The sequence below is a fragment of the Oncorhynchus kisutch genome, linkage group LG1 (genome assembly GCF_002021735.2).
Source record: "Oncorhynchus kisutch isolate 150728-3 linkage group LG1, Okis_V2, whole genome shotgun sequence".
Classification (NCBI taxonomy): Eukaryota; Metazoa; Chordata; class Actinopteri; order Salmoniformes; family Salmonidae; genus Oncorhynchus; species Oncorhynchus kisutch.
In genome coordinates this window covers 66,197,033-66,222,608 of record NC_034174.2, presented here as the reverse complement: position 1 = coordinate 66,222,608, position 25,576 = coordinate 66,197,033, and the positions used below count along the sequence as shown (strand labels likewise).

Sequence of the window (25,576 nt, the reverse complement as noted above, 5' to 3'; positions counted from 1 at the left end):
CTCCGCTTCAACGCGATGACGCTATTTCCTCGTCATACTGCGCTCCTACACACGTTGTTTCAGTGGATTTGAAGTGAGAGGGGAGGACTCTAGCTGGCAACATTTCTAGCTAAGGATTTTATGTTGCTGGTTCTCGGCCGTCGGGTTTCGCTGTCATTCGTAAAACGAGTCATTCCCCAAGATCCAGTTTTGTTGTCGAATCCCATTTTGCAGGACTTCAGAACTATCAAATTCAGAGTAATACACAGCAGCACCGTCTTCGCAAGCGCTACCAGACAAAATACAGACACCATGCCTGAAAGGAGGCCCTTCGTAAGGTTGCCCACTGACGTCTACCCGGTCAACTACGGGTTGTGCTTGAAGCCCGACCTCATCGACTTCACTTTCGAGGGCAAGCTAGAGGCGATTGTGAAGGTAGGTGAAGTAATTGAACGATAATTTGTATAGTACTTTGAGCATGGCGGGGACTCCCCTGTGTAATCTATTTTGCCTAATTTACAACGTTCGAATGGCGAACGGCAAAATGCTAACTAGCTAGTCGTCTAACGTTAGCTAGCGAACTCCTAACTAACGTTATCTACTAGCCCATGATAGTGGTGGCAAACAGCTAGCCTAGCTCACTTTAGCTAGGTTGAAAATAAATTAGCACTTTACCTGCCCTGAATGGTACTGTCCAGAGTAACTAGATACCTAGCTGAACCGTCATTCGCTAGTTAACTGTTAATACTAGTTAGATAGGTAGGCACATTAACGTTAACTCGCTGTCCGTTTTGCAAATCGTTAACTGGCTAATAGTCACTACTACATCTCACTTGAAATTAATGTAAAGTATGATCAACGTCAATGCAAAGATGTGGATTTAGCTTAAATGCTAACGTTAGTTGCATGCCAGCGCACCCAGTTAGCATGCGCGCTAGTGCTACCTTGCTAACTAAGCTAATGTTTGCTAAATCATAGCTAGCAAATGTCTTCCTACTAGAGAAGACCGCCCAGCTTCCGCCTCTGTTATAACCTATTTTGCAAGCGTGATGCTAGCAGACCATGAAATGACAAAACACTAGACATTCACAACACCCGTGACGTGTAACATCCAGAACTCATCTTGTTTGATGATATGCACGACACATTTAGCTAAATGATTCATAATCATTGCCTGTTGGTATGTTGGTGTTAGCCAATTACAACATACGGATGTCAAAGGTCGCTCTTTAACCATAGATTATTATTATTATTATTTTTTTTTTAAATATACTTAACTATTTGGTGGAATGTGCCTGGGCTACCCGAACATTTGGTCTTAAAGACAACTTTTGACTTTCGGGACACAACAAAAAAGAAAGCAAGCCAAACATCACACCGCAAAATTCCCTTACCCCTCTGTCTCATTCACTCAATTGCGTTGTGACTGCTCAATACACACAGGCGTGCTGAGTGTGCATCACAAGCTCCTGTTAGGCCTACATAAATAAATGCCTATAAAAATGTATCTAACTGATGGGATACACAAACTACATTCCTTGCCAAATGATGACAGTTTTCACAAATTATAAATGGATTGGTTGAAGTAGGAAAATGTGTTTCAACAACGAACAGCAGTTTGGAAATAATTGTCTCCAGCCTATTTTCTGCTGGATTCACCTAGACTGACCAGGTGAAAGCTGTTATTCCTTATTGATGTCACTTGTTAAATCCACTGCAATCGGTGTAGAAGATGAAGGGGAGGAGACAGGAAGGATTTTTAAGCCTTGAGGCATGGATTGTGTATGTGTACCTTTCAGATTGTGAATAGGCAAGACAAAATATGCCAGGCGCACCGGTTTGTGTTGAACTGCAACACTGCTGTGTTTTTCATGCTCAACCGTTTCCCGTGTGTATCAATAATAGCCCACCACCCAAAGGACATCCAGCCAACTTGACACAACCGTAGGAAGCATTGGGTCAGCATCCCTGTGGAACTCTTTTGACACCTTGTAGAATCCATTCCCTGACAAAATGGTCCTGTTCTGAGGGCAAAAGGAGGGGGTTTAAGTCAATATCAGGAAGGTGTTCTTAATGTTTTGTACACTTTGTCTGTGTGGGGCAATTAGGATTTGTTATCTGTAATGTTTATGATAAATTAGGCATTGTTGCGATCTGTTGACATATATGTTAACTGCCCATCCCTAATAGTACACCACATGTGTATTACAGACTTGCTTCATTTAATTAGTTTCTAATGGTTGTCATATTTGGTGCCAAATATGGTGCGTATATTGCCCTCGGATGTTTGCATACACCATCTTCATCTCAGAACACAGGCTAGGAACACAAGTTACTAGTCATCATGTGGACATAACACTGGCTGTGTTTCAATGACACTGCTGGGCTAAACTATTTTAGTACTTTCCACACACACATTGTCTAAATCTAAGCGATTACTGTATGGTTATCTATGTGCCACTGATCTATGTTTGGTAGCCTGTCCATAGGAGGATGGCACATTGTATTACGTAGTTGGTGAACAGCATTTTCCAAGGAAATTAGGCTACATGAAAGATTAGGCTACTCTTAGCGTTTAAGTGACAAATAGCTGTCAAGTAGGGCAATTTCAACTGCAATACATGGGCTGTGTTGTCAGTTGCATGGTTGTTATTTGCATGCACATGCTATAATTTCATTAGCCAAGTTAATGACAAAGCCAGAACATGATTTAGAAGTTATCAGATAACCGCACAATAGCCAACGAGACGCATAGCGACGTGGCACCGTGCCATCACCGAGCGCGCTCTATAATTACATCCCTGCCTTCTCGGTTACAACCTCCCAGCTCTCGATTTGAGTATCAAAATAAACTACGGCAGCACCCAACCGTCAATAAATGGGACTAGCCTACTCTCTCAAAGCTGCATCTGAGTGTGCTGCTGGGTTCCGCCCTCAATAAGTCGGACGTCGACCGCTATCACATTGCATTCTAGTCAGAAGCCCTACAGGATGTCTCTTTCTTTCCCTCTCTCCAAACCATCTTTTGCTCCCGTTCCGATCTCCCTGACAAGCCACAATGTTTTCACGGTGACACTGAGCCACTGTAGATTTAGCCTTTCTTGGCCTACAGTAAGTTGTTTGATCCCTGTTGCTGCTGTCTGACACATAACAGATTAGATTTACCCTTATAGTGGATTTGCTTATGGCAGGAAAAACAAAAAATATCCTAGTTTAAAAGTATTATATTGAGGGAGTATTATCGTTGAGGGACTCTAGAATGAATATATGTGTGTTTTTTACACAAATAAAAAATATGGCGTTCTTATGTCATCCCAGGTATTTATACAAGGGTCTGCTAGTCCCCGATTTTACTTAGTAGTTGTGTTTCTGTCGTTTTTCCAGGTTAACCTGGCAACTAATCAGATTGTGATGAACTGTGCTGACATCGACATCATCACAGCATCCTTTGTACCAGAGGGAGGGGAAGGTGAGGGTGAGATTCTGTCAATAGTTTTTTTCACAGTTGTCTTAAATATAGACAAACTATTATATATTTTATATATTCAATGTATTCTATTTCCTGATTAGACTTGCTTTCCAGGCTTGTTAGGCACGTTTGTATATTATTTTTGTATGTTATGGCAGCGAATATCAGCCTTGCATTTTTTCCCTTCTTTTTAGAAATTAACGCTACAGGATTCAACTATCAAAATGAGGATGAGAAAGTCACTCTGTCATTCCCTAGTGCTCTACAGAAAGGTAAGTTGAAGGACTCGCCGTTAACCAGCATGGCTACAGGGCTTTTTAGGGTTCTAATGAACCCTCCACACTCTCCCTGGTGTTTGACACCATGCCATGTCTTTTTGTTTGTAGTTGACAAAAACAAACCTCTTATTGTCGTAAAGGCTGAATAAACACATGCTGGCTTTTTTGCACCTGTTTCCCAGGATCCGGTACATTGAAGATTGACTTTGTTGGGGAGCTGAATGACAAAATGAAAGGTTTCTACAGAAGTAAATATGCAACTCCTGCAGGAGAAATCCGCTATGCTGCTGTCACACAGTTTGAGGTACAGTAACTAGGCGCTCCTCCTGTCCTGCATTACTTCTGTTACCATAAAGAGGACAGTTTCTCTAGGCAGCAGAGTTGATTGCTTAACCCATGTTGAAATAGTGTAAAAGGAATGTGACTGCCATTTGACCCCAATGTTTGAGGACTGTCACACCCTGGCTATAGGCTGAATGTTTTAGCAATCATTGTTGGAGATTCTTCATAATTCAACATTCATCTCTTATCTTTAGAAAAAATGTGGGGGGGGAATGACATGTCCAGCTGCTATATACGGCATGTTGTTTATTTTCATTGGAGGAGCTTTATTATAAAGCAGCCCTCTGACACCCTCCAGGATGTTTGCCTGACCTAACACGCTGTGAAACGTGTTGTCCACTCTGTTTTGCTTAACCTCCCATGGTCTTTTCTCCTCTATCCTCTATTCTCTCCTCAGGCCACGGACGCTCGCCGGGCCTTCCCCTGTTGGGACGAGCCAGCTATCAAAGCCACCTTTGACATCTCTCTGATAGTTCCCAAGGACCGAGTAGCCTTGTCAAATATGGTACGTGTCACACTAACGCTTCTGCCTGGGGACGCCAAACAGCTTGAGTCACATTTCGCTACTCTGTTGTTGCGCTCTGCTAACATTGGCTTATGTAACATAAGACGGTCTTGTTGTGTCACTGCATTTCCTCCCATCTAGCTACATGAGTAAGTCTGCTGGCATTCAAAATGCAACTGAATTAGTATGTTTTCCAAGATGTCTGCCCTGTGGACTGTTAAAGGCTATGAGCTCATTCTTCGAAAGCATTGCTGACCCTATGACTTTCTGATGACATTTTCTGTCCGTACTAATATGCCCTTGTCCTCAATGACACAGAATGTCATCGATCGAAAGCCACATCCAGAAGATGACAGCCTTTTGGAAGTGAAGTTCGCCACCACCCCCATTATGTCCACATACCTTGTAGCGTTCGTCATCGGCGAATACGACTTTGTAGAAGGCCAATCGTCGGACGGCGTGACCGTACGCGTCTACACACCTACCGGAAAGGCGGAACAAGGGAAATTTGCACTAGAGGTGAGTTGTTTTTACTTCTTTTAAACTTGGATAATGGTTAGACCAGTACAAAAAACTAGTCATGTATCACTATGACTTTGTTATATTGATGAATGACTGTTGTGCTAGCAGCAACTATCTATTGGCGTCAAGTGTAAAATGGAAATGATATCTAGTTTTTTCTATCCATGTTTCTCACAGGTTGCTGTAAAGACCTTACCTTTCTACAACGACTACTTCAATGTTCCTTACCCATTGCCTAAAATTGATCTAATAGCGATCGCTGACTTTGCTGCTGGTAAGTACAATTCATATGACTCTATTTCAATTATTATATTGTGATGAAAAATAGGAATTATAGTCAAGATCTAACACGCTTGGTGCTGCCCCCCCCCCCCCAGGTGCCATGGAAAACTGGGGCCTTGTTACCTACAGGTAAATCTAAAGTAATGTTGCTAAATTTGCAACTAATGAGAGGATACACAGTTAGCCTGCCAGTCATGTTATTCCACAAAAAGATTATTTGATTACCACTAGCGGGAAATGTATGTGATTTTATATTCAATGTATTTTTGTGTTAATGCATGCTACCACTAGGGGCAGTGTGAAATGAATCGCTTTTGCGCTTGTTTTTCTTCGAGTTGACCTCGCTGTTTGACCTCGTTTCCCAGGGAGACAGCGCTGCTGATTGACCCGAAGAACTCTTGCTCGTCCTCACGGCAGTGGGTGGCCCTGGTGGTGGGACACGAGCTAGCTCACCAGTGGTTCGGGAACCTGGTCACCATGGTAAATGACCACTGCGCTCTTTACTGCTTATGTAGAAACTAAAAGCAGTCTCCTGATCAATGACAGAAGGACATTACATTATTGAAGATTAAATTATATGAACAACATTCTTCAATTGCATTGGGGTATACATTGTTGTCCTGAATTGGATTTAGTCAATATGATTGCCCCTTGCCTTGTAGGAATGGTGGACCCATCTGTGGCTTAACGAGGGCTTCGCATCATGGATCGAGTACCTCTGTGTGGACCACTGCTTCCCTGACTACGACATCTGGACACAGTTTGTGTCTGCCGACTACACCCGCGCCCTGGACCTGGATGCGCTGGACAACAGTCATCCCATCGAGGTGTGTTGGCTTTAAATTTGTAAGATTCTGTGTGTGTGTACTGGACCAAAGTTTTCCAGTAGATTTGAATGTACGTGAGGTATCTCTATCAGATGAAAGCATGAACTGACTGATCCCCTGGGCTGCAGGTGAACGTGGGCCACCCGTCAGAGGTGGATGAAATCTTTGATGCAATATCCTACAGCAAAGGAGCGTCTGTGATCCGTATGCTGCACAACTACATAGGAGACAAGGTGAGGAGCTGCTGCCCAGGCACACTGCCATGTTGTCCACTAATTAGTCTAGCTCTCTTTCATATACTAGCTAAAAGGGTATTGTGTGAACAAGTGTCTCTGGTAAGTATTTGTATATTTTCATCTCGGGCATTTTTCTTTTGTAACCCTATTTGTTTCTTCTGTCTCTAGGATTTCAGGAAAGGAATGCATTCCTATCTGTTGAAGTTCCAACATAGAAATGCAGCAACAGGTAACACTGTCAAGTCTCCTATAATTTCTCATTAATTTATAATGGACATGTCTGGTCCATTCTAACAAGATTATTATTTGAGCGTTGTAATTGGTTGGTGACCAACTCTCTCCCCACCACCTCTCCCAGAGGACCTATGGGACTGTCTGGAACAGGCTAGCGGGAAACCCATCGCCCTGGTGATGAGTTCCTGGACTAAGCAGATGGGTTTCCCTATAATCGTAGTGGACCAGGAGCAGGTAAATAGACCACAATGGAAATTGTCTTGGGACAATATGAATTTACTGTTTTATATCCTGTGAGAGGAGATCTCTCTGTTGTGGATATAGCAGTTTGTGTATTAAATCAAATACTTTTTGTTTTTGTAGCAAGGGGATGATCGCATCCTCAAGATATCTCAGAAGAAATTCTGTGCCAGTGGACCACATAATGGTAAGATAATATTTTCCAATAAATCAACACACAAAAAAGCCAAATACAAATCGCTTGTTCACTACTTGTCACTTATTAGCTACTTGAGACAAAGTTCCTACTTTGCTCCATCTCATTGGGTCTTGCTTGTGTCAATCATCCACCAGGTGAGGACTGCCCTAACTGGATGGTACCAATCAGTATCTGTACGGGTGAGGACCCCGGCTGTACCAAGCTCAAGGTGCTGCTGGACAGCCCAGAGACCACCATCACGATCAACAACATCAGCCCTGACCAGTGGGTCAAGGTGATGACAACAAAATTCCACCTATTACAGCTGTCTAATATAGAATTGAGTTGAAAACCAAGCCCTGCAGCCTTACAATTTGTACTATAACCCTTATACAGAGTTGCATGTTTAGGGAAATAGAAATCTGTCTAATAAAAGCGTAATGGATACAAGAATGCTGATGACCTTGAAGGTCTGCTTGCTTGGAGAATTATAAATGTTTGTGAATGGGCCGTAACATTCATGATTCTGAGTCTGTTTCGTGTTTACTAACGGGTGGGAGATCATTGGGAGTTCAGTAAACCAATCACCTGACCAAAAGGGTGGACGAGAAGTTAAGGAAACGATGACCCTTGAAGGTCTTTGAAAGGGGTCAAAAGGTCACACAGATGGATATTGAAGTGGTCACTAGAGGGTCAGGATTTGTGAATGGACCATATAAATTGCTGTTCACTGAAAGGACATCATTAATGTCAAAGTAAGTTTGAGGAATTAAAGAATAACCACTTGATTGGGACTAGTGGTTGCTTGATTGGGACTAGTGGTTGCCTGGCTAGTCCCTATCTAGTTATCAATGCTAAAGAGGAACCACAAGGCCAGTGGTTCCCAATCAGGGGACCCCTAGGGGTACTTGGCCTATCCACAGGGGTACTTGATAAGACTCATGAGACCATAGGCCTACTGCTAAAATGGACAAGGGGATACTTCAGGGGTACTCCGGGCAGAGAGAATTTCAATTGGCAGTACAGTGACTGAAAAGGGTTGGGAACCACTGCCCAAGGCTGTGGTAGGGAGAGTGAAACTATGAGTGTGCCATTCAGAACAGAGACTGCTCTATGTACGGAGTTGATCAAAGGGATAGAAAGTATCTCTTCCTTAATGCTAAGCTGCACTTTTTGTGGCTAGAATAGAACCTAATTTTGTTTATTTGTTGGGTGGGTGTCACTCAAGCATATAAAGGCTTTCTTCCACACTTGCTTGTTAGGCAGATTTATTTTCCGCTTTAGCTAACAAGTTTGGAACCGCAAATGGTTTGGCATGACGCTGACAAAAGTAGTGGAAGAAAACAGATTGGCAACAAGGCTATAGTCTTTGGCCGCTGTTCAACTGTCCTCCTCCTCCCCCTATAGATCAACCCAGGAACAGTAGGCTTCTACAGGATCCAGTACAGCTCGGCCATGTTGGAGGGCCTGCTGCCTGGTATCAGAGACCTCACCCTGCTGCCTGTTGACCGTCTGGGCCTGCAGAATGACCTCTTCTCCCTGGTGAGTGGCACAGACTACCATCAACACTACAACAACATGCCCTTTAGCTCGACGCTAAAGCTCAATAATAAATTGGATATGTATGGTTATGGTGCTTGTATATAAAGTCAGTCATGGACAGGGAAAGGGTCAGTTCCTGTAACAATCATATTCAGGGAATGGCTACAGTAGCAAAGAAACACACCCTTTAGTGTATAACCAGATCATTTTTGAGGAAGCCCAGGGTCAAAGCTTCCCCTAAAATAAACTCTAGCCGCTCAATGTTGTAATTGTGCAGGAAACCCCAACATAAAGTGTCATATCAAATTTTATTTGTCACATGCGCCACAGTTAAATGCTTACATAAAAGCCCTTAACCAACCTTGCAGTTTTAAGAAAAATACGTGTTAAGTAAAAAAGAACAAATGTCTTAATAGGGCGTTGGGCCACCACTAGCCAGAACAGCTTCAATACACCTTGGTATGGCTTCTGCGAGTTTCTGGAACTCTCTTGGAGGGTGCGACACCGTTCTTCCATGAGAAATTCCATCATTTGGTGTTTTGTTCATGGTCGTGGGAAAACACTGTCTCAGGTGCCATCCCGGAATCTCCCGTAAGTGTGCAATTGGTTTGAGATCTGGTGACAGACAGCCATGTCATATGGTTTACGTCAGGGTTCCCCAACCCTGTTCTTGGGCCACCACTAGCCAGAACAGTGTAGGTTTTCGCTCCAACCCCAGTTGTAACTAACCTGATTCATCTTATCAACCAGCTAATTATTAGAATCAGGTAGGCTAGATTAGGGTTGGAGTGAACCTGCAGGACTGTAGCTCTCCAGGAACAGGGTTGGACAGCCCTGGTTTACATTGGTTTGATGAGTATGAAAACTTTCAGTGACTACTTATTCCCTGTGGCTGGGGGCATTGTCATCCTATGGGGGGCGTAGTTGGATTGGTTGTTTAGCATCGATGCACGTATGTCATTTTCGCCGACCTGTCTATAGCTGTGGTAGCCAAAATAATTCTCTGCCCAGCATTTTTATACATGACCCTAATCATCATGATGATAATTGCTTAATTAACTCAGGAACCACATCTGTGGTAGTGGTGCGTGGGTCATCCGCAACTGCACGACTATGTATTAAAAAAAGAGGCCATGGGCCGGACCCTAATCCGCAAATATAGGAAATGCGCTGTACTGTAGGCTACAGTCAGATGGCGGAACGTTTTTTTTTGACGGGTGTAGGATTTATTTTTGCCTAATTTAGATGCGTTTCTGATTTAAAAATATATATAAATCAGACATTTTGGAAGGCTATTTCGAGAGCTTGGGCCTCAGGTTGTCCCTGTGATTTTCATATACACATTTTAATCTAAATGATACAATTCTAAAAGTAACTTCTATTGCCAATATGTAAAAATAACCTACATAAAGCCCAAAAATGTATATTGCAACCTGCAGGTAGAAAATATCCCGATTTCTTTTTAAATTTTTTAACTTTTTTATCCTATAAATCACATTGGCTTTGCCTGTCTGCAAGGAACTTGAAACATTGTATGAACTTGGTCCAGCCGGAAGCTGGTGCTTGCAACATTGTGTAAAATATTCTGGGCCCTCAATATTCTGGGCCCTCAGTTTATATTCTGGGTCCTCAATATTCTGGGCCCTCAGTTTCCTGCATCAGTGAGCTCCAGACACACAGCTGTAGGCTATTTGCGCAAGGGCTAAGAAGTAATCAGGAAGGCATATTTTATGACGTTTCCACCAGATCTAAGCTTTACTTTCTTTCCCCTTTCATGCTGAGTGGTAGGATAATCGAAAGGGAGAGAGCTGGAAAGATTGTTCAAAAAGCTACGTTAAGGAAAATATTGTTTACTTGCTGTTTGAGGCAAAGAAATTACTTTGAGAAGCTCCACATGAATGGTGAGTTAAGACGATCAGAAATGGTATCAGATCACTTATAAGGATACAGTTAGTCCTAGTCCTACTTCTATGCATAATCAGGTGCGTGTCCTTACTCAAAATTGACAGTAGCGCTTCAAACAAAGGACAATGAATAAATTGACAACTTGTAAATGGAATGAAATATACCAAAACTTTTTTTCTGAAGTGTAGCCTACGTTGTGCGCTCTGCAAACATATCCACTCCTAGAATGAGAACGTTAAGACTGTAATAATAATATATTGAATGCATTAACAGAAATAACTAGCCAAACATTGTAGATTAGAAATTATGGGAATTAACGGTAAATGTACTAGTGTGCCACCCTCGCGGCCTCCATAATGGATTAGTCCACTCAGAGGCGTGAATCAGACCGGTTTCTCATGTGCCATTTAAAAAATGTGTTTGTGTGGGACTGCTCAAGTACAAAAAATCTTGGTCGATCAATCCACAGCCTATTGACCGAACTATCGACCATGTCGGTTAAATGGGTTCAGCCCTAATAAGGTTCTATCTACATTTTTGTCAAAATCTAGTTATTGACTTGTTTTGTTCAATGGTCTCTACCTATATAGTACTCTAAATACCCCAATTCATGTTGATAAGTTCAGAAGAATACAAGATAAAAAATGAACACCATTCAAACCAATGAAGGTTTGGAACTTTAAAGCCAGTTATCTAAATCATCTTTTTGCACATGGCACCCAAGCTCTCTGTCGTTTTGACCGGTTGTAAAGGAAGTAGAAAGCTATGAAAATGACACAACATGTTTCTGATAAGTTTTCAGTTCGGCTTGGATGCATGTTTTACGTGGTAGGAAATATGATCAGCTTTTATGATGCTCATTTAAGAGAGCACATCTACAGATGTTACCCTAACTGCAATCGCATTCTCTCAAGATGCTGAAAGAAATCATATTTCTCCACATATTTCAAAATGTACATTTGGTGCTGCAAGAAATGCTTAATTCTGCAGGAGTTAATATTAAGGCTATGTGAGAGGTTATAGACCTACAGTCAGTGTCCACATTTCAGTTTCCATTTAATTCACCTGAGCAGTAGGCTAAAGTTCCCTGTCTTGACTGTCGAATATGTATAGTGCCCCAAACACAACTTTTCTGGGCCTCCCTTTTCTTTATTTTCACCTCCATTTTGCTGCATTTGTCTTTATTTAAACTCCGACATTTTCCTTTTTTCCTCTGGATCGACATTCACTTTTTCTGTCCGTTTCCAAAAGTATTTGGTGATTGGCATGTAGGCTATTTGGTGCGTGTACAGTTCGGCCCAAAAGCTTATAGGCTTACATACAAATGCCAGATGGCCTAAAAATAATGAAAGAAAAACCTCAATGTAGCCTATAGATATATAAATTAAAAATGTATGCATTTTCTCTTTATTCAACCTGCCCTTCATCTATATAATATTTAATGAGCCTAAACCCGCCCCACGGATCAACCCGCGGGGTCTGCGGTTTCTGAGTCAACCCGCACATCACTACTGTGTGGAAGCACCTGCTTTCGATATACTTTGTATCCCTCATTTAATTGTGTTTACATTATTTTGGCAGTTACCTTTACATGTTATTGTTGTGTGTTTTGTGGCCATGTAACTTATGATTGGGTAACGATACTTCTCCTTTCTCCCTCAGTACCCATGAGTATTAAGTTCGTTGACTAAGATATGTCATGTGAATTGTTAAGCATTGATTCTTTGGCCTTTTTTCTCACCAAAGCCTCTTATGAAGATGTTTACTGTAGACGTTAGATAAACAATGTGTAATCTAATCAACTTGTTTTCCTGCTTTATCCTATTCCTTAAAAGCTTTGTCCCATCCATTCAGGGCTCAATTACAAAAACTGTACATAAGAGTCACAGTATTGTGATGTTACTAACTTTTCCCCTGCTCTTACTTTTTCTATTCCTCTCTTACCTCTTCCCCTCATTCTTCATATTCCTTCTCTTCTATTCCTCTTTTACCGCTCCTTCATTTTCCTCTTCTATTCTCCTTCTACCTCGACCCCCCCCCCCCCCCCCCCCATTCCTTCTCTTCTTGTCCCCCATGTTCATCCTATTAATCTTCTTCAACAGTCGCGCGCTGGCATGATCAGCACGGTGGAGGTGCTGAAGCTGATGGAGGCCTTTGTCAACGAGCCCAACTACACGGTGTGGAGCGACCTGAGCTGCAACCTGGGCGTGCTCTCCTCCCTGCTCTCCCACACCGACTTCCACGAGGAGATCCAGGAGTTCATCCGGGACCTGTTCACTCCCATCGGCCTCAAGCTGGGCTGGGAATGCAAGCAGGGCGAAGGTGAGCCCCCTGGGGCCGGTGGTAAGAGCTAAGAACTGAGCTGCCGAGTCATTCCGGAGTCGATCCTCAGCCTTAAGCCCCAAGTCACTTGATGTCGCTCTGATTGTGTTGGATAGGTGTAAGAGAGATGGTAATCAATCTGTTGCACTGGTGGGATTTATTTTCTGTTACATTGCTGACACCTATACGATCTTTTCAGATCTGCTCAAGTGCCTAGGGGTTAGGGGCTAAGGGTCAGGTTCGGAATTAGGCAAGTGTTTTCTCTAGTAGGGGTATTGGCCCAGAGCTGGTGACATATGGATTTACTGGCTCCTGGATTGCCTAGCAGTAGATAAATTCTGTCCTTTTGGATGAAGTTCAGTGTATCAAAGTGCTTGTTTTTAACATGTTTGAGACTGACTGGTGCTTTTTTTCCTTTCACCTTCTGTTCTCTGGCCCCCCTCTTCTATTCTCTCCTCCCCCCTCCCCCCCTCTCTCAGGTCACCTGGATGCCCTGCTGAGGGGCCTGGTTCTGGGGAAGCTGGGGAAGGCGGGACACAAGCCCACGCTGGAGGAGGCCCGGCGGAGATTCAAAGACCATGTGGAAGGCAAGCAGATCCTCTCTGCAGACCTCAGGAGCCCAGTAAGCTGTTCTGCCCCACGCCACACACACACTTATTCATAGAAACACACACGTATTCTTAACATTTAGTTACGTAAACAAAGGCCCCATTCCAAACTAACCTTTGCCCTCTAACCCTAGGCTCTTGATGACTTTCGTGAATGTTTAAAGGATTTGATTGGTCAGCAATTTGATAATGTCTCCACCTATGCCTCTGGTTGGCTAGGTGACGCTTCTTCAGTACTGCTTTCACCTGTCCATTAATTTCAAACAATTGTGTTCAACATTTCAACAATGGACCTGTAGTCATGTTATTGATTCTACTTTCAAACAGTGACATCTCATTTGTAGATCATTTAAGTGCTAATGATAGTTATTTAGTACCATCATGACTGGAAGTAGATGCCGTTTATGATGAGACACAGACATAAAAAGCTTGTAAAATCAAGTGATGAAACCATATTGAATGCCCATGTGTATGGTCTTTGTTTCTCTTCAGGTGTACTTAACAGTGCTGAAGCATGGCGACAGTGCCACATTGGACACAATGCTGAAGGTAAGTCACACCAGCTAATGGTGTATTCACTAGTGCACACCATAGCAAAATGTTTTGCAACGAAACCAAGCATTTCTTATTGGATACATTCAGATGAGTCCCTCCCTGTTTCTGCTCATTTGGTTCCGAGACCATACACCCCAGCCAGGACAGCTGGTTGGAGATCAGTCTCCTCAATATCATGAGTCATATATTGTATCATGAACGATTTCAATTACATTTCCCCAGTCAGATGAACAGGATTACCAGCTCGTTCCATGTCCTAGACTCTTGTTAAAGCCTCACCAATAATCTGACAGATAAAGCTTTAATCACAGTCAATTGATATAATTTGATTTTGTCACATAAATGTCACAGGTATAATATGTATATATTTTTCTCTCACATTATTGCGGTCTAATCTCCCCCATCTTCTTCAGCTTCACAAGCAGGCTGACATGCAGGAGGAGAAGAACCGCATAGAGAGAGTGCTGGGAGCTATCTCTGCCCCCGACCTCATCCAGAAAGTCCTCACCTTTGCCCTCTCGGTATGTGCACAACCATTCTTGCCCTAGCAACTGGAGTGTGTTACTTGCGCCTGCTATTTTGTCAGGTGAATATAAGACAAAACAAAAATCCCTAGAAACATTCATATTTACACTATGTTCTATTTACACCTGGTGTTCCATTTACAGCTTGTTCTTTTGGTCTCGCTTTTATGGTATTCTTTCTTGAATATAGCCGGTGCAATTGTTAACACTGGTGTTAACTAGTTTTGTAATTGTAGCCTTCCTAGTTGTTTTGGTCATAGGAGTTTGCTTATAGGATGAGCATGATGAATTAATGGAAATTGGCAAAAAGACCCCTCTGTCTCCCCCACCCAGGAGGATGTGCGTCCCCAGGACACGGTGTCAGTAATCGGGGGAGTGGCCGGAAGCAGTAAGCATGGAAGGAAAGCCGCCTGGAAGTTTGTCAAAGACAACTGGGAGGAGCTTCACAACCGCTACCAGGGCGGCTTCCTCATATCACGGCTCATCAAGGTAAATGCTCCGTTCATTAAGCAATTTTTCTCCAAAGCATTGTTTAACTGTTCTTATTCTCATATTTTCCTCAGCTCCTCAGAGGGTACTGTATACAGTGCATTTCGAGAGTATTCAGACCCCTTGACTTTTAACACATTTTGTTACGTTATAGCCTTATTCTAAAATGGATGAAATAAAACAATTATTCAGCAATGTACACACTATCCTATAATGACAAAGCAAAGAGGTTTTTAGAAGAGTTTGCACATTTTATTAAGAACAACAAACAGAAATACCTTATTTACATAAGTATTCAGACCCTTTGCTATGAGACTAGAAATTGAGCTCAGGTGCATCCTGTTTCTATTGATCATCCTTGATGTTTCTACTACTTGATTGGAGTCCACCTGTAGTAAATTCAATTGATTGGACATGATTTGGAAAGGCACACACCTGTCTATAGAAGGTAATTCAGTTGACAGTAAACATTTGAAGTCTGAAGTTTATATATATATATACCTTAGCCAAATACATTTAAACTCAGTTTTTCACAATTCAATCATAGTAAAAATTCCCTGTATTAGGTCAGTTAGGATCACCTCTATATTTTAAGAATGTGAAATATCAGAATAATAGTAGAGTGATATATTTCAGCTTTTATTTCTTTCATCATATTCCCAGTGGGTCAAAGGTTTACATACACTCAATTAGTATTTGGTAGCATTGCCTTTAAATTGCTTAACTTGGGTCAAACGTTTCGGGTAGCCTTCCACAAGCTTCCCACAATAAGTTGGGTGAATTTTGGCCAATTCCTCCTGACAGAGCTGGTGTAACTGGGTGAGGTTTGTAGGCCTCCTTGCTCACACACACTTTTTCAGTTCTGCCCACACATTTTCTATGGGATTGAGGTCAGGGCTTTGTGATGGCCACTCCAATACCTTGACTTTGTTGTCCTTAAGCCATTTTGCCACATTGGAAGTATGCTTGTGGTCATTGTCCATTCCTCCTGACGCCATCTATTTTGTGAACACAACATGATCCTGCCACCCCCATGCTTCACGGTTGGGATGGTGTTCTTCAGCTTGCAAGCCTCCCCCTTTTTCCACCAAACATAACAATGGTCATTATGACCAAACAGTTCTATTTTTGTTTCATCAAACCAGGGGACATTTCTCCAAAAAGTACAATCTTTGTCCCCATGTGCAGTTGCAAACCGTAGTCTGGCTTTTTTATGGCGGTTTTGGAGCAGTGGCTTCTTCCTTTCTGAGCGGCCTTTCAGGTTATGTCGGTATACGACTCGTTTTACTGTGGATATAAATACTTTAGTACCGGTTTCCTCCAGCATCTTCACAAGGTCCTTTGCTGCTCTTCTGGGATTGATTTGCACTTTTCGCACACAAGTACGTTCATCTCTCGGAGACAGAACGTGTCTCCTTCCTGAGTGATATGACGGCTGCGTGGTCCCATGATGTTTATACTTGCCTACTATTGTTTGTACAGATGAATGTGGTACCTTCAGGTGTTTGGATATTGCTCCCAAGGATGAACCAGACTTGTGGAGGTTTCTTGTTAACCTCTTGAGTGTAGGGGGCAGTATTTTGATGTTTGGATGAAAAACGTACCCATATGAAACTTGCTATTTCTCAGGCCCAGAATCTAGAATATGCATATAATTGTCAGATTAGGACAGAAAACACTAAAGTTTCAAACTGTCAAAATATTGTCTGTGAGTATAACAGAACTGATATTGCAGGTGAAAACCTGAGGAAAATCCAACCAGGAAGTGCTGTTTTTCCTGAAAGCTCTCTGTTCCATTGCATGCCTTCCCTCCATTTAAAGGGATATCAACCAGATTCCTTTTCCAATGGCTTCGACATGGTGTGAACAGTCTAGAAATAGTTTCAGGCTTTTATTTTGAAAAATGAGCAAGAAATATCACCGCGTCATTGGATGGCTGGGTGCTAGCAGCGTTTTGCATGCGCCAACAGAGTGGAGCAGACATTTTCTCTCTCTCTCTCCTGTTGAAGAAGATACAGTCCGGTTGAAATATTATCGATTTATATATTGTAAAAACAACCTGAGGATTGATTTTTTTTTTTTTTAAATGATAGAGACATGTCAATGAACTTTACGGATACTATTTGGAATTTTTACCTGCCCCGTCTTGACCTCTCGAGCCTATGGAATTCTGAACATAACGCGGCAACCAAATGGAGGTAGGGTAGCCTAGTGGTTAGAGCGTTAGACTAGTAACCGAAAGGTTGCAAGTTCAAACCCCTGAGCTGACAAGGTACAAATCTGTCGTTCTGCCCCTGAACAGGCAGTTAACCCACTGTTCCTAGGCCGTCATTGTAAATAAGAATTTGTTCTTAACTGACTTTCCTAGTTAAATAAAGGTTAAATAAAATGTAAAAAATTTGGAAATAAAAATAATCTTTATGGAACAAAAGGAACATTTATTGTGTAACTGGGAGTCTCATGAGTGCAAATATCCGAAGATCATCAAAGGTAAGCAATTCATTTTATTGCTTTTATGACTTACATGACCAATCTACTGTGCTGCTAGCTGTTTGTAATGTTTTGTCTGCTGAGAGAGATGTCCTTACATAAACGCTTGGTATGCTTTCGCCGAAAAGCTTTTTTGAAATCTCACATGCCAGGTGGATTAACAACAAGCTAAGCTGTGTTTTGCTATATTGCACTTGTGATTTCATGAAAATTAAATATTTTTAGTAATTTAATTTGAATTTGGCGCTCTGCAATTCAGCTGATGTTGACTAAAATGATCCCACTAATGGGATGGGTGCGTTAAGAAGTTAACAAGAAATTTGTGGAGTGGTTGAAAAACGAGTTTTAATGACTCCAACCTAAGTGTATGTAAACGTCTGACTTCAACTGTATATCAGAGCAAAAACCAAGCCATGAGGTCGAAGGAATTGTCCATGGAGCTCAGTGACCGGATTGTCGCGGCACAGATCCGGGGAAGGACAACCATCTCTGCAGCCCTCCACCAATCAGGCCTTTGTGGTAGAGTGGCCAGACGGAAGCCACTCCTCAGTAAAAGCCACTCCTCTGTAAAAGCTGTGTGACGGGCCGCTTGGAGTTTGCCAAAAGGCACCTAGGGCTCTCCGACCATGAGAAACAAGACTCTCGGGTCTGATGAAACCAAGATTGAACTATTTGGCCTGAATGCCAATCGTCACGTCTGGAGGAAACCTGGTACCAGTAATGCTCCCCATCCAACCTGACAGAGCTTAAGAGGATCTGCAGAGAGGAATGGCAGAATACAGGTGTGCCAAACTTGTAGCGTCATACTTGAGGATGTAATCGCTGCCAAAGGTGCTTTAACCAAGTACTGAGTAAAGGGTCTGAACATGTATGTAAATGTGGTATTTCTGTTGTTCATTTTTAAATCTGCAAATATTTTTAAACCCGTTTTTGCTTTGTCATTATGGGGTATTATGTATAGATTGGAGGGAGGGGGACATTTAATACATTTTAGAATAAGGCTGTAACGTAACAAATGTGGAAAAGTCAAGAGGTCTGAATACTTTCTGAATGCTCTGTATATATTATAAGAGGAATGTATTATGGAAGACTGGTAGCTTTTGCTTTTGGCCCAATGACCTAAGCCAACTCACTTGTATTTTCACCCCTCTTCACAGCTCTCTGTGGATGGATTCGCCATTGACAAAATGGCTGCTGAAGTGAAGGTGAGCATCATTGGTTTATACGTCTTTTAATATAGTGGTCTCACTCAATAAAATGGTTAAATAACTTCTGTAGTTTTAATTCTAATCGCGGCCATTTTGTGTCCTCCAGAGTTTCTTCGAGAGCCACCAAGCGCCGGCGGCTGAGCGCACGGTGCAGCAGTGCTGCGAGAACATTCTCCTGAATGCCGCCTGGCTCAAGCGCGACGCCGACGACATTCACCAGTATCTACTGAAGCGCAAAGCTCCCCCGGTCTGAACAACCCAGCCCCCCCCCCCCTTCCAGCGCGGACCTCCCTGCATCATAGCTGCCTCGGCCCCCCCTTCTCAGTCCATAGATGGACGGAGAGCGAGCATACTCAAAGCAGGCTTAATTTCTCTAAAAGAAAAAATACAAACGACGATGACGTCAACAAACAAGCCAAGAATTTAACCAAGCGTTGAAAAAGAAAAGACTATTATACATAAATAACAAAGCAAATTCATTTGTCTGACAAGGAATGTAGTTACCCCCATTCTGCCCATTGGAAGATGATACATGAGTTAATGGGGTTTAACACTCCCAGATATGATTTGCGAAATGGCTATCCCAGGGTGCATCCCAAATGGTACTCCATTCTCTACATTGGTGCACTATTTTTGACTTGAGACAAATAAGCCCTGGTTAGTGCACCTTATAGGGTTCCATTTGAGATGCACACAAAGTCTGAGTGCTTACTCACACTCCCATACAGTTACGACACGCAAAACATGAACACTTGCATACACACACAGCCTTGCATCGTAGTTTGAAAACTGTGAATTTATTTTTCTCATCACCTGCTCCTACTCTATGGAGAAAAAAAAAGCATGAATTATATGATATCCTGTGTTGCTGTTCACTTTGTTTGTTTTCTGTACAAACAAATTATTTTCTTTTTTTCCTGCCATCGGCGTTTCGCAGTTGCTGGTTATACCCAACAGGTGTTGTGATTGGGTGAGAGCAGAGCTGGGCAGAATGGGGATAATATAGCGTTTGATGTTTTGTTGGCTGTAGTTAAATGAACTCATGGCACTGATCTCCATCTCTAATAACGGTTAGGACAAAAGGTGAGCAGCGCTAGCATGGTACTACATGTATACTGTTTAATGCAAGCATACTTGCAAAGACGTTCCACAAATCTGAATAGCGATGTTCATCGTTACCTTACCTGCCCCTCTTCCCCCTCCATCCATCATCCTACTCTGGCATTTGATACATACCTTCCCCACATCAACCCCCCTTCCCTCTTCTGTAGCCTGTATTATCAGCCCTCGGTAAAGTTACAGAATTATGTATAGTATGACAAACATGCATAATTAAATGGTTTCTTCATCTGCCACATTATATACAAAATTACATCTTGTTTTCAAAAACCTGTTTTTTTTAAGATGCAGTGATTTTAACGTTGAGGAAAAACATTCATTTATTCTTAATAATTAGTAAAACAACACTACTTGGGCCTTTAGTGCAGTTAACACCAGGAAACTTTAGTTTAAAAACTTAATGATGTACTGGCCCAGTTTGAACTTTGAAATGATAGGATTTACTTAACACTGCTATTGAACTCTGAAGCCTTAAATTGGTAAAGTGGTTTGCAATAATTATTACACTGAAGTGGGTGATATTCCACTGCAAAGTAAAAATATTGTTTCATAACAGATCTACACAGACTTGTTGAACGAGTATATCTACATAGAATTTGATGTGGCTTAGAAAACATTTACCGGAGAAGGTCATCAAAATAATTGTCCCTCTTTCCCTGGAACATTTTGTTGTGCTTTTGTTTAAAAATACAGTTGGTGTTCATTAAAGTAAAAAAAGAAGAAAAAGACTTCAATGTCAAACTAGTAGAGTTGATTTATGATTGAGGTGTGAGTGTGCATGCCTGGAAACCAGTTGATATGTAATTTAACAATTCTTAATACAATTAAATTTTTTGTATGATCCTAATAAGCAAAAACATGATCATAAATAGATTACAAATGGTTCTAGGAAAAACTGCAATAGAAATGGACGCTGTACATAATTAAAGTTGACCTAAATGAGAATAAAGAAAATGGGTATGATGTGTAGATGGTGGGAAGTAAAATCAGTCTTTACATTTTGTTTCACAAGGTGTAAACTTGCGGTGGGGGATGTTGGTATATCTGAGATTTACATGCCGTTATATTTTCATTGCAGTATTACGCTGCAGTCCAACGCTTTGTGGTAGTGGGTGGGGGAAAAGGACTCCGTTTTTCATCATCTCATTGGTCAAACTTCGTTTTGAATGTCACATTGCTTCCGAGAAGAAAAAAAAGTTTTTGGCAGAACGGCTGTGACGCTGGTGTTGCAAATACAGTACAATAAACTAACGTGGTAATATCCTTCACTATGAGAGATTGTCTTTTCACCTTGGTTTACAGTACCTTGATCGGATGATGCATTGATATGCTAATGAGTCTTCAAATCCAGTTTATTTATTTTTTACCCCTTTCTATAATCCAACGCACAGTGCTTGGAAACTGTAATACTAGAAAGAAACCTGATCTTGACGGCTGTATATAACGGGGTTGGGGACTGGTGGTCTAACCACTTCATGCATTGATGTAATGTGTAAGCATTTTATACAAAGAAATAATGCTGACATCATTCGACCAATGTGTAGTAACGTTTTTTGTATCTCTTTGTAGGCTACTAAAATGGTGTTTGGGGTTCAGAGCTCCCCTAGCAACTACATTACTGCTGTGTGAAGTTTACAACCAAGTTACTGAGGGGTGTGGGTATGAACTTGACCATAAATAGATCAGGTTACTGTAAATAACTTAGAACTGGTGAAGATCACAATTGTCTATTTATATAGAAGTTCCCATATCAAATGTAAATTTTTAGGATGACGTGATTAATATAGGCCCAGTGTTTCTTGTTTGTGTTCAATTATGAATGTGCTACATTCCCTGCACCGTAGGCGGCGCCAGTGGATGTTTAGGTGTGAGAGACTCCGGAAAACGGAAGAAGTGAACTTTACACTGACTGGTTCGTTAGTTACTGGCAAAACAATAACCATTACTAAATCTGTGCTCGGAACAATGTGCTGGTGAGTAGCTAATTTTGTTGTTCCACAAACCTGCTAAATATTGTGATAATAGTAATTGTTGCTTCTCGTCGCCCCGGAAAGTTGTTTGTGCTAGACAACTAACGTTAACGTTAGATAGCAATGTAACGTTAATTTAGCGTAGCCAGTTAGCAAGCTAGTCAGCTTGCTCGGATGAAGAACGCTGGCAGCAGTAGCTTGCTCCTTGCAAGGCTGATGAAATGTAGCTATGTTCATATCAAGTGAAAGCTATTTGCATATGTGTTGTTAAATATATGAATTTTGCATATAGTCAACTAGCCACAAGAAAAATACTCACTTGACTTTTCGCTATCTAGCTAAAGTGTCCACATCATGGCCACGCGCTGTCAAACGTTGGAAAGCAAACAATTGCTTTAGGACTATATTCTGCTTTAGCGCATAACTGAGTCTAGCTTTATAAGCTATTTTGTTAATGGGATTAGCCAGTCTGTGGCTGCTCTAATAACTAATTCACAGGCCAGCGACTTAGACGGACATGTGCAAGTGAGCATTAGCCAGCAGTCAATGCAAGGCAGACAGATAGGGTGGGCGTACCGTCTTTACTGATGGCTACTCAAGAAGTAACTGCTAAACATGTGTAGTATAGTACAAGGTTGCAGAGGTCACACATTGCTAATCTTTAGAAGAAGCTAGCTTGCTACTGTATTTATAGAGCAGATATAGGCTTGGCTTGTAGCCAATACAGTGCTCTACAGACAGGAGGTGTCAGTTTTCTAAACATCCCTTAAAAGTCAATTGGCAGTCTGACACTATGTTCTGGCTGAAGACCATATTTCCCCCTTGAGGATTTGCCCTGTACAAGCTTTATCATGCTTATACTGTACTGTAGGTAATGCATTTGTTTCTGTGTTGCCCTTCAGGTTATCAACAGATGGTAGAAGGTGGGTGTTGTCCAGTTGGTGACTCTGACCATCCATCTACACTATGGTGCTGTGCAGCAGCCTGCTGGCTGTGGCATTCCTCCTGTCTCAGACTGGGGGGTTCCTGCACTCTTTGGAAGAGGATGCCCTTCCTAAGGAGTGGGTCCTGCTCCACGTGGTGCAGGGCCACATCGGGGCGGGGAACTACAGCTACCTGCGGCTCAACCACGACGGCAAGATCATCCTGCACATGCGCAGCCTCAAGGGGGACGCAGACCTGTATGTCTCGGACAAAACTCTGCGGCCCAGCTTCGACAACTACAAGCTGCAGTCGGTCACCTGCGGCCAGGACGTGGTCGTAGTGCCTGGAGACTTTGTGAGGCCCGTGGGGATTGGCATTTATGGCCACCCGTCGCACCAGGAGAGCGAGTTTGAGATGAGGGTGTTTTACGATCAGACTTCCCTCCAGGACCCGTTTGATAAAAGGTTGTACCCCTCTGAGGAGGAAGGGGGGAAGCAGAGATATGCTCCAGAGGATGACTTTGAGGAAGAGGAGTCCATCTTCTGGACTATTTTAATCGGGATTCTCAAGATTATACTTGAAATTTTGTTCTAAGAAATGTGTGCTGCTGCTCTCTGCCATGTGCATTAAGAATGAGGATACTTGTGGTATATTTCAGCTGAGCGCATGTGTTAATCTCTGGGCCTGGTTTGCCAAAAACATTTTAAGGTTAAGTTCATCTTAGAACCATGGGATGCTTTTGGGAAACCTGGGCCTGGCATTGGTGATCTGAAATTAACCTGAGGGGAAGAAGCGGAAAAATCTAAGGGAATATATATTTTTTAAATTTCGTAATTCAACTGATTGTCTTTTGACAATGCCTCAATTACGTTGCTTGTCAATCAGCCTCTAGGCTGAGGCATACCTCTGTGAAAAAATGATTGAATCAAACCACTAGTATTTGCATATCTATATCAATTTTGCCATCTGATTTAAATGACTGGGTTATGTTCTGTATCTATGGACGCAAGCCAGACACAAATCTTAGGTTGCTACCCAGGCAGGCTGGTCATTAATTCTATCGGTTACCAGAGACACGACCCAGTCGTTCACTTCTTTTGTTCTGTATCTGTGGACGCAACCCAGTCGTTCATTCGAAATGTTCCATTGCCATGCTGGCTGGCAACATTGTTATCCCTTGCTTGCTAGCTAGCCAACTACGGTTAACTTAGTCACGTCAAACAGTGCAACCAGAATAACAGCAAAGTAACTGTTTGTTTAAGCTGTTTTCCAGAGACATTTCTCGTCAGGACACTGTTCAGAGGAGTAAGCTAACACAATCCCTTCAAACTGAAGCTGAAAAGACTACAAACTAGCTGCATTTCGTTTTACCGATCCTATTGACATTTCTTTGTGTATATCCATAAAAATGATGTGAGTTGATTCATGATTTCGATTGGCTGAGAAAAGCTGTCTGCCTGTCTGCCTGCCTGCCTGCCAACTCCCGACACACGTTCATTACTATGGGATAGCTGGAGATCGAATTTCAATTTTGATACAATGTTGCAAATGTCAAAGATGGACAGCAAGGTGTATACAAGTCTCCTCTGTTGAAAATCAACTGCTAGTCGAAAAGAAATGGGAGCTAGGTATTTCAACGTCATAGCTTTAGCCGGTGCTAATTTTTGGAATAGACACCGGCTGGAATGCATCCCTAAACACCAGGCAGAGAGAGCGTTCACTAAGTGTGTCGTTGAGGCATGTGTCGATACTGATAGGATCGGATAAATACAACGCTGCTCTCTGATCAGCTTTCTCCATTCAAATCTTACCTTAACATTCTAATTATTCCACGATACTGACGATGGATCAGCTCACAGAAAGATATCACATATGACTAAAATATTAGGCAAACCAAGATTTGGCACAATGTGAAATGTATATTAAGACAAATTACAGACAATATCATACAAGTAGCAAAATGGAACTCATTTGATTGAACATGAAATGTATTTCAATATGATTTAAAATGGGTCTATATCCTACTTACTGTAGGCTATTTATATTTTAACGCAATCATCTCAGTTTTAATTTGAAGCGTGTTTTTATACCTCGCTTGTTTGTATCAATTGCAAAGATGTTGGCATCTTTGTATTTGTAGTGAACTCCGTTCTGAAGTTCTCAGCAGTCAGAGGCAAATAAACTGTGATTTTATGTTTAGTGGAGATATGTGTATCAAGTGATGCCGGAGGGCAAGTAGCATCTAACGATGTACATAGCTGTGCTACGAGTGGTCTGAGCCAGGCATTCGATTACGAGCATTTAAGTCCAAAGATGTTTTTTGGAAACCGCTCAGATTTAACGATGCGCCTACAAAGGTTATAACGATGAACTTCGCCTTAAGATGTTTTTGTGAAACCGGGCCCTGTTCAATAGGTTCCAAATGGGAACAAATTACTTGAAGTGGAGGCGGCAGGCACTACCTGAAACTTTTCAATAGGAATGATCTTTTGCATTTCCATTTGAAAATGTTTGCTCCCATGTGTGCCTAATTGAACAAGACTCGGGTCTAAATTGGTGTCCTGGGTCTGAATTATGCAACAACTAAATATCAGTACAACAGAGAGCAGAGATGTTCAACAGTGCCTTTTGATCTGTCAAGTCTTGGGTGAATGGCAATGCAACATCTCATGCAAATGGAGTCATTTTATAAGATTTTCAAATAAAGATGTATCTTTGCAAAATACCTAGTGTCAGATTGTCTGTCTGGGATATCACAATATTTTTGTAAAATGAATTCAGATTCACTAAGTGCAATGATTATCCCAGTTTGTTCACTTGACCGTATC

At 41.9% G+C, this 25,576-nt stretch overlaps 2 protein-coding genes across 6 annotated transcripts; both read left to right on the top strand.

Annotated features, from left to right (window-relative positions):
- Positions 1-14: 14 nt before the first annotated feature.
- Positions 15-21,122, top strand: LOC109889051 (puromycin-sensitive aminopeptidase). 4 transcript variants are annotated; one of them, XM_031830436.1, is made up of 23 exons: positions 15-414; positions 3,364-3,454; positions 3,643-3,720; positions 3,909-4,030; positions 4,466-4,573; positions 4,892-5,092; positions 5,273-5,369; positions 5,473-5,506; positions 5,743-5,857; positions 6,040-6,204; positions 6,333-6,437; positions 6,609-6,669; positions 6,799-6,908; positions 7,038-7,101; positions 7,248-7,387; positions 8,500-8,634; positions 12,642-12,861; positions 13,341-13,483; positions 13,962-14,018; positions 14,438-14,545; positions 14,882-15,037; positions 18,685-18,732; positions 18,842-21,122. In XM_031830436.1, the coding sequence occupies exons 1-23, from the start codon at positions 121-123 to the stop codon at positions 18,986-18,988; spliced, it is 2,799 nt and encodes a 932-aa protein (XP_031686296.1). In that variant the 5' UTR covers positions 15-120; the 3' UTR covers positions 18,989-21,122. The 4 variants fall into 4 exon arrangements, with proteins under 4 accessions (XP_031686296.1, XP_020335797.1, XP_031686292.1 ...); XM_020480208.2 differs by having other exon boundaries at positions 29-414; positions 3,364-3,448; XM_031830432.1 differs by having other exon boundaries at positions 29-414; positions 3,364-3,448; positions 12,642-12,882.
- A 571-nt stretch (positions 21,123-21,693) lies between these two features.
- LOC109889059 (UPF0669 protein C6orf120 homolog) lies at positions 21,694-25,473 on the top strand. Of its 2 annotated transcripts, none has more exons than XM_020480221.2 (2): positions 21,694-21,827; positions 22,727-25,473. In XM_020480221.2, exon 2 carries the CDS (start codon positions 22,791-22,793, stop codon positions 23,340-23,342), a length of 552 nt encoding a protein of 183 aa, XP_020335810.1. In that variant the 5' UTR covers positions 21,694-21,827; positions 22,727-22,790; the 3' UTR covers positions 23,343-25,473. The 2 variants fall into 2 exon arrangements, with proteins under 2 accessions (XP_020335810.1, XP_031686304.1); XM_031830444.1 differs by having other exon boundaries at positions 21,826-22,047.
- The last annotated feature ends 103 nt before the right edge of the window (positions 25,474-25,576 follow it).